Source organism: Xiphophorus maculatus, chromosome 9, assembly GCF_002775205.1.
Source record: "Xiphophorus maculatus strain JP 163 A chromosome 9, X_maculatus-5.0-male, whole genome shotgun sequence".
NCBI classification, from domain to species: domain Eukaryota; kingdom Metazoa; phylum Chordata; class Actinopteri; order Cyprinodontiformes; family Poeciliidae; genus Xiphophorus; species Xiphophorus maculatus.
In genome coordinates this window covers 17,323,517-17,335,557 of record NC_036451.1, presented here as the reverse complement: position 1 = coordinate 17,335,557, position 12,041 = coordinate 17,323,517, and the positions used below count along the sequence as shown (strand labels likewise).

Below are 12,041 nucleotides of genomic sequence, written 5' to 3'. Positions count from 1 at the left end.
GTTCAGCTCCTTTTAAAAAGAACAAGCCCCTAGTCTGTCTTAACTTATTACGGCAAGGTGACGACTAATGTGAAGGTCAACCATCTGGCAGGGGTCTGCAATCAACCTGCAGTCTAACCTAAAACCGAGTCATCTGTTTTTTAATCTAGTAAACCTACATAATTAATATATGGTGGTGAGCAGTTCACAGATGAATATGAGTAATGCTTAAGTGTTCTGACAATATCCAAGCCATCTAATAATACAGACCACATGTTTACTGTGTGATGTCTGGTAATCACAATGTATGATTGGAGCAGAGTTTTAATGGATGTTGCCTTTGGTCTGCACCAGCCGAGGCTCATCATATTGATTGTTTAAAGCTTCTAACCCAGAGCTATAGAGAGCAGATTAACAGGTTAACCTTATAGTATGGCTCAACGGTTAATGGAACATCTGAGGAAAATGGTTTAGGGCTTTTTGGTCACGTTGTTACAGAATCGGCTTTGAGTGTGCGTCCTTTTTTTCTTCCGTCTGAAAGACATAAATGAAGAGGCTTTTGCATTTAGTAACAATTCAGCCTAAAGGTCTTACAATGAAATATTTTAAATTGAAGAACTGTAAAGCCACTACTTTTAATTGTGTTTTTCAACACATTTTCACACAGTTTGGCAATTATTTTTTTTTCTTTTTACTGGGTGAGATGATGTAGTCAGAACTGACTATTTAGAGGTTGAAACAGTCCATATGAAATAAGCCAAACTGTAAGATTTGTGAGCTTTTTCATATTTCTTCCCATTGCAACCATTGATTCAACATGTTGAATAACAATATTTCGCTGTAATTACAGCCGCAAGTCTTTTAGGTATGATCTTTACCAGCTTTGCACATCTAGGAATTTTATCTATTCTTCTTAGCAAATTAGCTCAAGTTAGATTAGATGCTGAGGATCTCTGAACAGCAATATCCAAGTCTCGTTTTCTCAAGCGAGTTTAGGTCCAGATTTTCACTGTGCAACTCTAGCAAATAAATATGTTCTCATATGAACCTGGCTGTATGACTAGGATTATTTTTCTGCTAGAAATGTCTACATGTCAAGCTTTCACCAATCTCTACAAGGTTTTCTTGGACTGACTTGTATATAATGCAATCCATTTTAATGAGCAGGTTTGACCAGCTATTCTGTCGCTGTTGAAGAAAAGCATCAGGATGACGCAAAGTGCCAAACACAGAATTTTGCATGAAGCCCAAAGAGTTTAATTTTGTTCCAGAGCAGTTTCCTTCACATTTTTGCACTGTCACTACACCCCTTGTAACAAGCAGCAGCAGAACATGTTAAGGCATTCTTTAAACAATTAGGTTTTTTTTGGTCTACGGAGACCAGGTTTGTGGAGTGAATGATTAATGGTTATCTTCCACCTGAGTGGAGGATGTCTGCAACTTCTCCAGAGTCACCATGGACCTCTCTGTATTTTTCTGCTTTATGCTCTCCTTGAACAGCCTCTCAGTTTAGCTGGATATGGTACAACAGTAGGTTTGCTGTTGTGCCATATTCTTTGCATTTTTGATGATGGATTGAACCACACTGTCTGTTTTATAACTCATCTCTGCTTCTCTGCAACTTAATCACTAATCTGTCTGTTATTTGTCTTGGTCATCATAATGCTGTTTTTGTTACTGTCCTCTAGCAAGCCTCTGAGTCCTTTGCACAACAGATACTTTTATTATGAGATGGAGTGACATAATTATTGACTTTGTTTAGAATTTACTTCATTATTTTCCTTCAACAACTTCACAGTTACCCACTATATTGTGTGTGTGTGTGTGTGTGTGTGTGTGTGTGTGTGTGTGTGTGTGTGTGTGTGTGTGTGTGTGTGTGTGTGTGTGTGTGCGTGCGTGCGTGTGTGTGTGTGTGTGTGTGTGTGTTTTTCACAAAATCTCAAGAGGTTTAAAGCTGGAATGTGATAAAATGCAAAAAATTGCTTTTGCAAAGTACTCTATACAGATAGGACAAGACACAAGTACTGTACACAATTCGGAAAATCCAAACATTGAATATGAATCCATCCACATTTACAAATTGATTTAGTTTGTATTATGTACTTTTTTCTGAATTTAAAAATAAAGGTCCTGTAGTTTAAAATCAAAGACTGCAGAAACTTCTGTTTGTCTGACTCTTTTTTCATTGGAGTCAATGTAATCTACCTTCAGATATGTTTCTGTGGCCGGTTGTCTGCTTCAAACCGTTTTGCTGCTTATACATTCATAAATAACATTAATGTCTCACAGCTTTCACAGGCTGTGAACCATGCAAAACAAAAGCACCATGCTGGTCTTGGAACAATGTAAAGCCAATTATGAGCAGAAGAGGAAAAACAAAGACTTGATGTTTCCATTTAAGCAACAAACAACCTTTAATTTTTGAAAAGAGGAGAAAGGCTTCATGCAACTTTCGTTTATTATTTTCAATAAAACATTTCCTTTGCTAAAGGACAAAGACTACTTTTGTGGAATGACTCAGTATCTTTGACATTTGCGCTTGTGTTTTGAGACCAAACTGACTGGTATTGCTTAGTTTTCCAACATGTGTTCAAAACCAAAAGGAATTTCTTGGCTTAACACAAACCTAGCTGTGAAAAGGAGAAAAAAAGATGAAAGCCAAAGCTACTTTTAAGGAAAGACAAACCACTTGGCTAAAAGGGAGCTTGAGCCACATTTCATCTTTTGTGTGCCAGATTGATGGCCTGTGAGATGGATGATGTTCTGTAGTGATGTGTGGCATTGTCTTATCCTCAGCCCGCACAAAGAGTCCGAACACTTATCATCTCGGGCTTATGTATGAGAGAGAGGGACAGGGAGGGGTGGAGGGTGGGGGTGGCTGAAGAGAGTCCAGGAAAGCGGGGGGTGGCGGAGCTCCCTCTGATAAAGCTTGATGGAGACGGGCTACTGACAAGAGGAGGCAGATGGAGAGAGTCATCTCCCATGACAACGCCTGCAAGTAACAGCCAAAAAGATGGGGGAATGGTCAAACTGGGATGGAGCACCTTCATATTTTGTGTTTTAGTGAATGCATGCTAAAACTTCTGTCCTAAGATGATTTTATTTATTTATTTATTTTTTGTAAAATGGTGACTGAATGTGATGGTTTGTTGCATAGATTTTTATGTGTGTGTGTGTGTGTGTGTGTGTGTGTGTTTTGTTGTTTTTTTTTTTTACTTTTTTTTTGCTGGCCTTTTTTGTCTGCACTGTGACTTCTAAACAGGTGGCCTATAGGTTTGCTGAACTCAGTTTAAGATTAGTCTTTAGGACATTGTTTGGTGGGAATGGGCCTGTGAATACAAAGGGATTAGTGAACAGGGTTGCTTCACTCACTGTGAGTTTGTATTTGTGTAAAGGAGTGGGGGCAATCTGAAGTTGATGGATGGATTGATAAGTAAAATAAAACATTAACTGTGCTTATTCAAAAAAGACACCTCTTATTTAAATATACAAACAGAAATAAAAAAAATGTATACAAAGAAGTTGTACTTAAGTCCTAAAAGTGGGCAAAAATTAAGAAATAAAACAATAAAGAAGCCTATGTGAAACTGTAACGTTTCCAAGAGAAATGTGAGCGTCTTTACTCCTTCCCACGTCCCTCTCCTTATGCACAGCAGTTTAAAGAAAGCAACCAAAATCATCTCAATGCCTTGAACCATGTGCCACCATTAGGGACACACAAAGGGAGATCTGACAAATGACCATTTTAATGCCCCCCTCTTTGACTTTAATGAATTTATACGTTATCTGGCCCTAATGGAGGCTGCGGTGGAGGGGCTGGCGCGATGCCATAACAAATGAAAAGCTCTGATTAGTGTAGAATGAGGCGAGAGAAAAAAACGCTATTCATCTTGGTTAGCATCCTCCTGTGCGCCTTTATGGGTCGCTGTACAAGGACGGCGGTGGAGCCGGGGGTGCTCGCCCCATTAGCGGGGCTGGCCGATAAAGGGGGTCCGCTGAGTGGTCAGCGGGGCCGGGGCGTTGACGGAGCGTCTGGCCGCTCCGCGGTTCAAGACTGTGAATACCTCAGCGCGGCTTGACTCCTGAATAACCTTCTGAGGTACCAGGAGCTTCACCCCTGCATGACCCCGCACTCTGAACAGGGGTGTGTGAGGAAGGGGTGGGGGACTGCGGGGGGTATCCAGACCAGGACTCACATTAACAATTAGGTAAACACAGGAGGAATCATCTCTTAGGGAAAGACTGCAGGAGATTAAAAACAATGGTTTGCATTGACAAATATAATTGCACGATTAATTATGCATTGCTCAGTGTGACATTTCTTTGTAATAGAGTTGCATTGCGCATTGGTGAGTTCATATTAGGACAGCCTACGGTTCAGACAGCAACAGCATAGCTTATACTTAGCCAAAGCAGGCTAATCAATGTATTAATCGGCGACATCGTTGTAAAACTGTCGCCACGGTGTTGTTTGTACTGTATCTGAATCACAGCTGTTGCTTTAAAATGGGGTTTCCTGCATTATTAATACACGTACGGAGACAGCCTATCGAAATGAGCATTTAGTTGTAAAAAGTATTGCAACACATTGTCAGAGATGAAGAAATATTTCATCATGACTCGTGCTCTGAGCTCCATATCGACCACTGCTGTCATTGGGAGAAGCTCTGTTCTGCCGCGCCCCCCTCCCTGGCTGGGGCCCCCGCGCTGAGCTGAGCCGCCTTGCAGAGTTCAGTCGGGCTGGGAGAAAGAGAGAGAGATACAGAGAGAGAGAGAGAGAGAGAGAGAGAGAGAGAGAGGAATGCACTGGGATGCGGAGCGGCAACCACTGTAGGAAACCGACGCAACAACTCGCTCACTATGGACAGCAATGATCCATATTTACACCTCAGTAAGTAAAGGCTTGCGCTTTCGGCGGCGGTCTGTGTTCCTATCGACTCTGCTTGTTGCTCGCGTTTTGTTTTGACTCGAGAGAATCGCTTCATGGCGTCTCCTCCGTAGGTCTGTCCAGCGAAACTGTTCGCGGACTTTAATCGCCTGAGTCCTGCCTGCGAATGTTAGAGTAAGCTGTTGAATAGTAGTTGCGACGCCGAATCCAGAGTTGTTGCCATATTGCATAAAGTCAGGTGATCATGCTTGCGCCCGGTCTGGCAAGGTCAGAGGTTGGCACTTTAATTGCGCTTATGTAATTTATGGCGCTTGTCGCGCGTCTCTTGCTAAACTGTTTGAGACAGAAACACAATTTATTGGTCTGGAACGGTCGCTTGGGTCCGAAGAGGACTGCGTGCAACTGCGCGGAGGAATGTCGGCTTTCTGCAGATAAACAAACTTGGGAGTCCCTTTGAGGTAGCGGAGAGGAGCGTGCGTGCTGGACGCGCCCTGGTCAGCGCTGTGGGCTGCGGGAGCCTCTCCGGAAAACATTGTGATGTGATTTTTTTGTACAGTAAAGCAGCTCTCGGGTCACCCTTTCTGACTTTGCCCTTGAACCAGCTGGTGGCTTTCTCCCGTTACCCCTCAGTGACTGCTTAGGGGATCAGTTTGCAACATGTGGAGTTAGTTATGGCCTACTCTGCTGAGCTCTTCCTAAATAAGACGATTGTCTTTAGTGTTAAACTCCGATCTTTAATAAGCGATTATTGAATCTGACTGAGTCGCCACATGCATCAGCTATCATGTGATGTTTGTTTTCATCCAGAACGACACAGATTGGAGTGCAGCATTTTAAACACAACAAGAAGAAAAAGATGACAGTAAAGCAGTAGTTAAATAAGAAGAGGTTGAAGATGAAGTGTTTGAATTTTGTCAGGTTACATTTACAAACTCAATTTTATTTAGATTTGATCGAGTAGACTAAGATGAAGTAGTCTATTATTGTGAAAGGAATTGTTTTCAGGAGTTGTTATAACCTTTTAATGACAGCGGGGAAGTCTTTGGGAGAGTATGTGTCCACCAGCTTTGCATTTGCAAAAAAAACCCCAAAAAACATCTATCTGTTTGCCTGTATTGAGCTGCATTTATTCTTCCATTTAAACGTTCCCATGGTACCATCGCCATGCTTCTCCATTGAAATGATGTGATCTGCAGCATTAGCATTCTGTACGTAGGTCGAAAAGTTTTCACCTCAATCGACCAGAGCTCCTTGTTGATATTACATGGCTTGTGTCAATCTGCTGGACTTCTTGTAAATTTCTATCAACAACCACTTTATTCTTGCCACTCTTCCACAAAGACCTGATTTGTGGAGTGGTTGACTAAGGGTTTCCCTGTTGACAGATTATCTCTTCTGAGCTGTGGAGCTTTTTAGCTCCTACCTGTTCTCATGGGCCTCTTCGCTGCTTCTCGGCTCCAATTACTGATTGGAGTCCACCTGATTAGGTGACTTCTGATGATACTGGGTTTATTTAGGGACATCAAAGTAACATTTGAACGCCACATTTGTTAAATTTTTACAAAAAAAAAAAATAAATAATTTCATCTCACAGTCATGCACCGCTTTGTGACCGAGCATTGGATAAAATCCCTTAAGATACATTGAAATTTGTGGTTGCAACAATACAAAATGTGAAAAAGTTGTGAGGTTACATACTTTTTTAAAGCAACTGTAACTGCTGCTGTGTCCTGTTATCTCAGGACTACTTAGTGAGGCTGAAAATTGTTTCTGTAATGACGGCAGGTCCTTGGGGAATGACAGAGACATGGATGGGAAAGCATGGAGAGAAGGAAACCCATGGTACAGAAGGAACAGAGCAGGCCCCCCTCAGGGGCTTCACTTATACGCTGTTGTAAGTTTCTGATTAGGCAATAGGACTGTCCCAAGAGTCATGCACTTCAACTGTGTTCAGTTGCTCTACTTCAGATATAGGTCCAATAAATTTCTGTTTTCCCAGTTATAATTCTTTACCCAAAGGGAAATTTGTCAAGATTTGACATTTTGGAGCTTTAAATTCAGCTTTTACCAAAGAATTTGAGTTGAAAAGTTCCCCAATCCCACAATAGTCCCAAACTGAGGTTATTTATGGGTTGAAAATTTCTTCAAAATAAAATAATAAAAGTGAACTTATATTTTAAACACTATACGATGGAGCACAGTACTCATAAAAAAATAAATAAAAACAAACAGCTGAGAGAACATTTCAAGCCTTTCTTTGTCTCTGTTTTGGCTCAGAACTATGATTTATTACATATTTTTGCATCGACAGCCCACACACTCAGATGCATAATAGAGTCATAAATTGTGCTCATTTTTCGACGCTGTAATGGTCAGCCTTGGTAATCTGTTACAAGCATGAAGCCGAAGGCGTGTGGAGTCAAGAAACAAGTCGGTGATTATGTGGGGATTGTTTTTGTGATCTTCCTCCTCAGTTTTTCCCAGACATGTTATGTTTCAGCAGGTTTTCACACAGGCCTGCCCTGGGCTTTGCAGTTATAGAATCAGCATTTCTCCCCCTCCCCCTCTCTGCGTTTCAGCAATTTTTATTTTTTGTCAGTGGAAGTGATTCTAGACAAGCTAACTTGCTGCTTTTTGACGATGAGAACTTATTTAGCTCGCAGATCGGGGAAGTCACAGCAGAAAGAAGAACAGGATTGGAAAGTGAAGGGAGCAAATCAACAGGGAAATGAAGGTTGTGGGAGTAGGGGTGGTGAAGGAACAAGTCATCAGAGTTGATGTGAGCTCTCAACACTTGCCAAGGGTCGCTGATTCACCTCTTCATGCACTCAAACAAAAAAACAAAAAGCATATACCCAATAACTTTTTCTGTGCATGCATCATATGCACAAATTTCACTGAAAAAAAAAAAAAGTGACGGCATCACATGACCTGAAGAATGTGGGTTGTAGTATGGGAGCTTTAATGCTTAGTCATGCACAAATCCTGCAGAGTGAATAAACCACACAGGTAAGGTAGGTGTGGCTCTCCACAAGTGTTTGCTCAGGCACTCTATAGCTTGAGACCTGCAATTCTTCAGCGCCAACACGTGTACTTGCAGACAGTATATACAATGGGTCATTTTTGTTGTGCTTTTCATTGGGCGTGTGCATTTGTATGTCAGTGTAAAGACTCAGATGTCTTTTTGTGCGTGTACGTGCAGATTGTGAGTTGGGAATAAGGGAAAAAAATATGGGGCGTAAGGAGGCCATTCTCTGGGCTAATTGCCAGTAATTAGTCATTAGTGAAGAAGGTCATAGCCATGATTTAATTCCAGCTTTAATCAAGCTGAGAACCTGGAAAGACCCATGGGCTGCGGGAGTATTTTGTCATGAGATGTATTAGACTATTTCTTTGCTAATTATTGTAACAACACACAGATCAGTGTATGGATGCAGATTGTTTTACATCTCTCTGATCTTGTGGGGACTGAGTTTTTAATCACTGAGCAGCTGTGCAGTAGCTTGATTAATGTTTTTAAATGGTTGCAGGTGCTGATTCATAGCCCCAGCTGCTTAAGTGTCTGCAAATGTATTTCTTAAAGGGGAAATGTCAAGCAAAGATACCCAAGCACAGAAATTCAGAGTTTTCTGAAAAACTAAGAGAATCCTGGAATTAAGGTTGGTTAAAAAAAAAGAAAAGCTGACTCTGAATTAGTAGTTTCACTATGAGTTGTAGCATGCAACTCATAGTTGCCAGCCTGCTTGAGTAGGCTGGAAGTTTATAAAGGTAGAAAAAAAAAATCATGATAATTTGAGAAAGTGCAAAAACAGAAAAGTGAGCTTGACCCTCTCTGTTTTAGCCGATGTAATATTATGTGATATCAGCATAGTTTTGTTTATTTATAGTCTTACTGAAAAACCCCTCATAGAAACATCCACACTCCGGCTCCAAAACTCATTTCAGAACCTGTGCAGAGAAAATACTTCAGCGGAAACACACTAAGAAGCTCGGTGGCTTTTGTCATGTTTACAGTGTGCTGATGTTTAATTTTCGGGGTGTTGCAGAAGAAACAGGATGGTTATATCGTTTGGGAGAATGAGGCAAGGTCGCTCTCAGTCTCACTGCCACTTTCATGTACAGTATCTTGATGTAATGTCCCCCCCCCCCATACTTCCAACAAGCATGAGCCGGCATGAGACTCTCACGGTATGATGACTTTAGGAAAAATGGCACAGTTTCATTACACAAAAATTTAAAACAACAATGTGTAATGTAATCTATATTATTCTTTTATTCTCTATTACTGAAAACAGAAAAGCAGGAGTTATTACCATGACTCCCAATTACATAAGCAACTAGGGAAATATAACACCTGTTAAATTGAACAGTAGTTTCCAATTATTGGGGTGAATATTGTATATTTTGGCTGTTCTGCTTATTACGGTTACCCGCAAGCCTTTTCATTTAGAAAGAGCTTTTTTTTTTTAACAAACCTTCTTTTCTTAATCCTAACCAAGTAGATTAAGGAACAAATAAATTTGTTAAACTCTGCATGATACACAATTATGACTTCATTTTTTCAAAAATTCACATCTTAGGAAAGGACAAGAATATAAGGTAATGCTTTCCTCCTGAGGTTATAGAGTGTGCTGATTATAATATTTCTAACTCAGATTTAAGAATAAGGAGTGTAACCTAAATTTAGTAATGCTAATTATCCTCCTCCTGTCTTTGTAATCTGTGTTACATCTCTGATTTCTAATTAGGGTTCTCAGGAGTTGATTTGACATGTTTAATGTGGGCCATGACACACTATCATAACACAGCATGCTTTAAAGAATAAAAAGATTATTGTAATTTCTTTCTGGGCAATTTTTTTCCGTAATGTCTAAAAGGGTCTCTTCTTTGGCGTTCTCTCTTTTTCATTTGCCTGGCTGCCAAACGATGTTCCTGCCCAACTACTGTCACCGGGAGGATAAGGTTACCGGAGTCTCTCACTCAAGTGATGTGTGGTCAGTCGATCCAGTGTCCTACAGGTGTCTCACACAAGAAAACTGTTGCGTCACGCAAGAGATGCACACATATCGGGGAAAGTTTTTCAAGATTACAGGACCGCAGTTGTGTTCATAAGATGAACATTTGATAGGTGGGTAGGATAAATTAAAATCTCTGCCAGCTTCACATTTGTTGGCTTGGGTCATTTTTGTTAATCACATGACGTGCTCGCAATCCAAGACAAATTAAAACTCCTCCTGGAATAGTGAACAAATGACTGATTTCTGTGTTATTAAAACAAGACTCTGTTGAATTGATTCTTTAATAAGGACCATATTGCATACTACTAGCTACAAAGTTTGTATAGGCTCCCTGAGGACTTGCCAGGTATTGTTCCCCATTGCCTTTAAAGGTGTATTTTTGGCCCATGTTTGCATTAAGGTTCTCGCTTTGCGCCACGTTTTCTTCTCCGTCCCACAGCTTCGGCTAAAAGACAATTCCTAACATCCTGGAATGTCATAACACTTATTAAACACACAAACAAACCAACAAAACACTCAAGCAGAACTCACCATGCCATAAGTAATACCATTCAGCGCTCATGCTGTTATGTTTATTTTTTTTTTTTGAGTCGACGGGAGATTTCAGATGCTTGGAGGAAGATAAAAGAGAGAATTCTTGAATGTTTGCTGCCATGTTTTCACCTTCTCAGCCCATTTATGCTCAGTCTGCACATAAAACAAGATATACTACAGAAATGTCCTTGAATTATATATTTAAAAAAAACCCTCTGGTAGCTATCGAGTTTCTCTGCAATGTCTTTACATGATCTCCAGGCTTGATCCCTTTTACGAGGTGGTAATCGGAGTCTTCTCGTTGTTCTGGACTCTTTTAAGTTTGACCCTTGCCTCCCCATACGCTTGACACCCTGGTCATGCCACTGCAACAGGTGTCTCAGCACAGTTACAGAACCATGCACAGAGAGATAGACATGAGTTGAGTGGGTGGTGGAGGAGCTGATTTGTGCAGCAGTCGAACAGCAAACTGTTCCTGTGGGATTGATCTCCGTGGAAGGATAATCTGGGTAATCCTATAACTGGCGCCGGTGGACTCCGCCTCCTTTTTGCTATGCGGTGCCGCACCCCCCTGGCAGCACCAACTTGAAAACGGCTCCTCCTTCTCCACATGGAGCCTTTCCTTTCTATTCTCTCCTAGAAAGTGTGTGATTTGGGATCCGCTGAAGCACAATTTGTTTTTATTTTTTTGTTTGTTTTAGGCATGTGGCACCCTGCCTCTTTACCTGCAACCGGAGGCAGCCCTAGGAGGGAAAGGGGTTGCGGTCACTGTGAGTAGCAGTAACTAGATTTTTTTTTTCTTGTTGTTTTGTGTTTGTACATCTTGAAATAAGTCCTTTCATTTTAATTTAAGTTGCATTTATCATGTCCCACTGTGGATTTTTTATTTATTTATTTTTTTCATGGATCACTTTACATCTACTATTTGTCAGTGAGGATAATTTCCATTGTTGCAACTTAATTTTTTTAGTGTAAATGTACATAAGCCCACGTTTGTGCTTTTTAAACCATTGAATAATTCTAACCAGTTGTGACAGCTACAAGGCTTTGCTGTTTCCTGCTAGAATTGAGAGCTTGTGACTCACTTGAGGTCTCACATGTGTTCAGCAGGGATGTCACTCAACCTTAAAGGACGCTTCCAGCTCTTTTTGCCTTGTCCTTCACTATCTGTTTAACTCTCAACACTTGTCCCTTCCTATTAACCCCTTTCCATCGGGGTTTGCCTCTGTTGTCCGTCACCCTAGGTCCCTCTATCGGTGCATGAGCATCGCTGCTCATATTTCCTGAGATTGGGGCGGGATGTGCCCGAGTCGACTCACTGAGACACGCTACACTGTTTGTGAGCATGTGTGATTATATCTGTGAGTAGAGCAGATAACAGAGAGCTATTGTACTCTCAAGTGTCCTTTGAGAGGCGCATCACTCCAGCTAAAAGTGTAAACACAAGGGTGCTCAACGGAGTCTTGAGCGTTAAGTGTGTCCTTGTTGACTGCGGGAGGGCAGATTGTTCTGGTCTCATCTCTGCTGAGAGCACATCTGGACATTTGACAGAGCTTTAAATCCACATCATTCTGAAAGTTGAGGATTATGTTTGGCTTAAATGCACACTGTACCTGTTAGAC

The 12,041-nt window shown here is 41.1% G+C and overlaps 1 protein-coding gene across 4 annotated transcripts in view; it reads left to right on the top strand.

Moving 5' to 3' along the window:
• The first annotated feature begins 4,623 nt into the window (after window positions 1-4,623).
• Window positions 4,624-12,041, top strand: part of LOC102222228 (retinoic acid receptor RXR-gamma-B) — a 30,026-nt gene continuing 22,608 nt past the window's right edge. Inside the window, exons 1-2 of one of the 4 annotated variants that reach the window (XM_023340051.1) lie at window positions 4,624-4,870; window positions 11,121-11,189. In XM_023340051.1, coding sequence (XP_023195819.1) covers window positions 4,840-4,870; window positions 11,121-11,189 — 100 coding nt within the window. In that variant the 5' untranslated portion in view covers window positions 4,624-4,839. Of the gene's footprint in view, window positions 4,871-5,250; window positions 5,326-11,120; window positions 11,190-12,041 lie in introns of those variants that run through there. The other 3 variants (XM_023340052.1, XM_023340053.1, XM_023340054.1) reach the window with 3 other exon arrangements.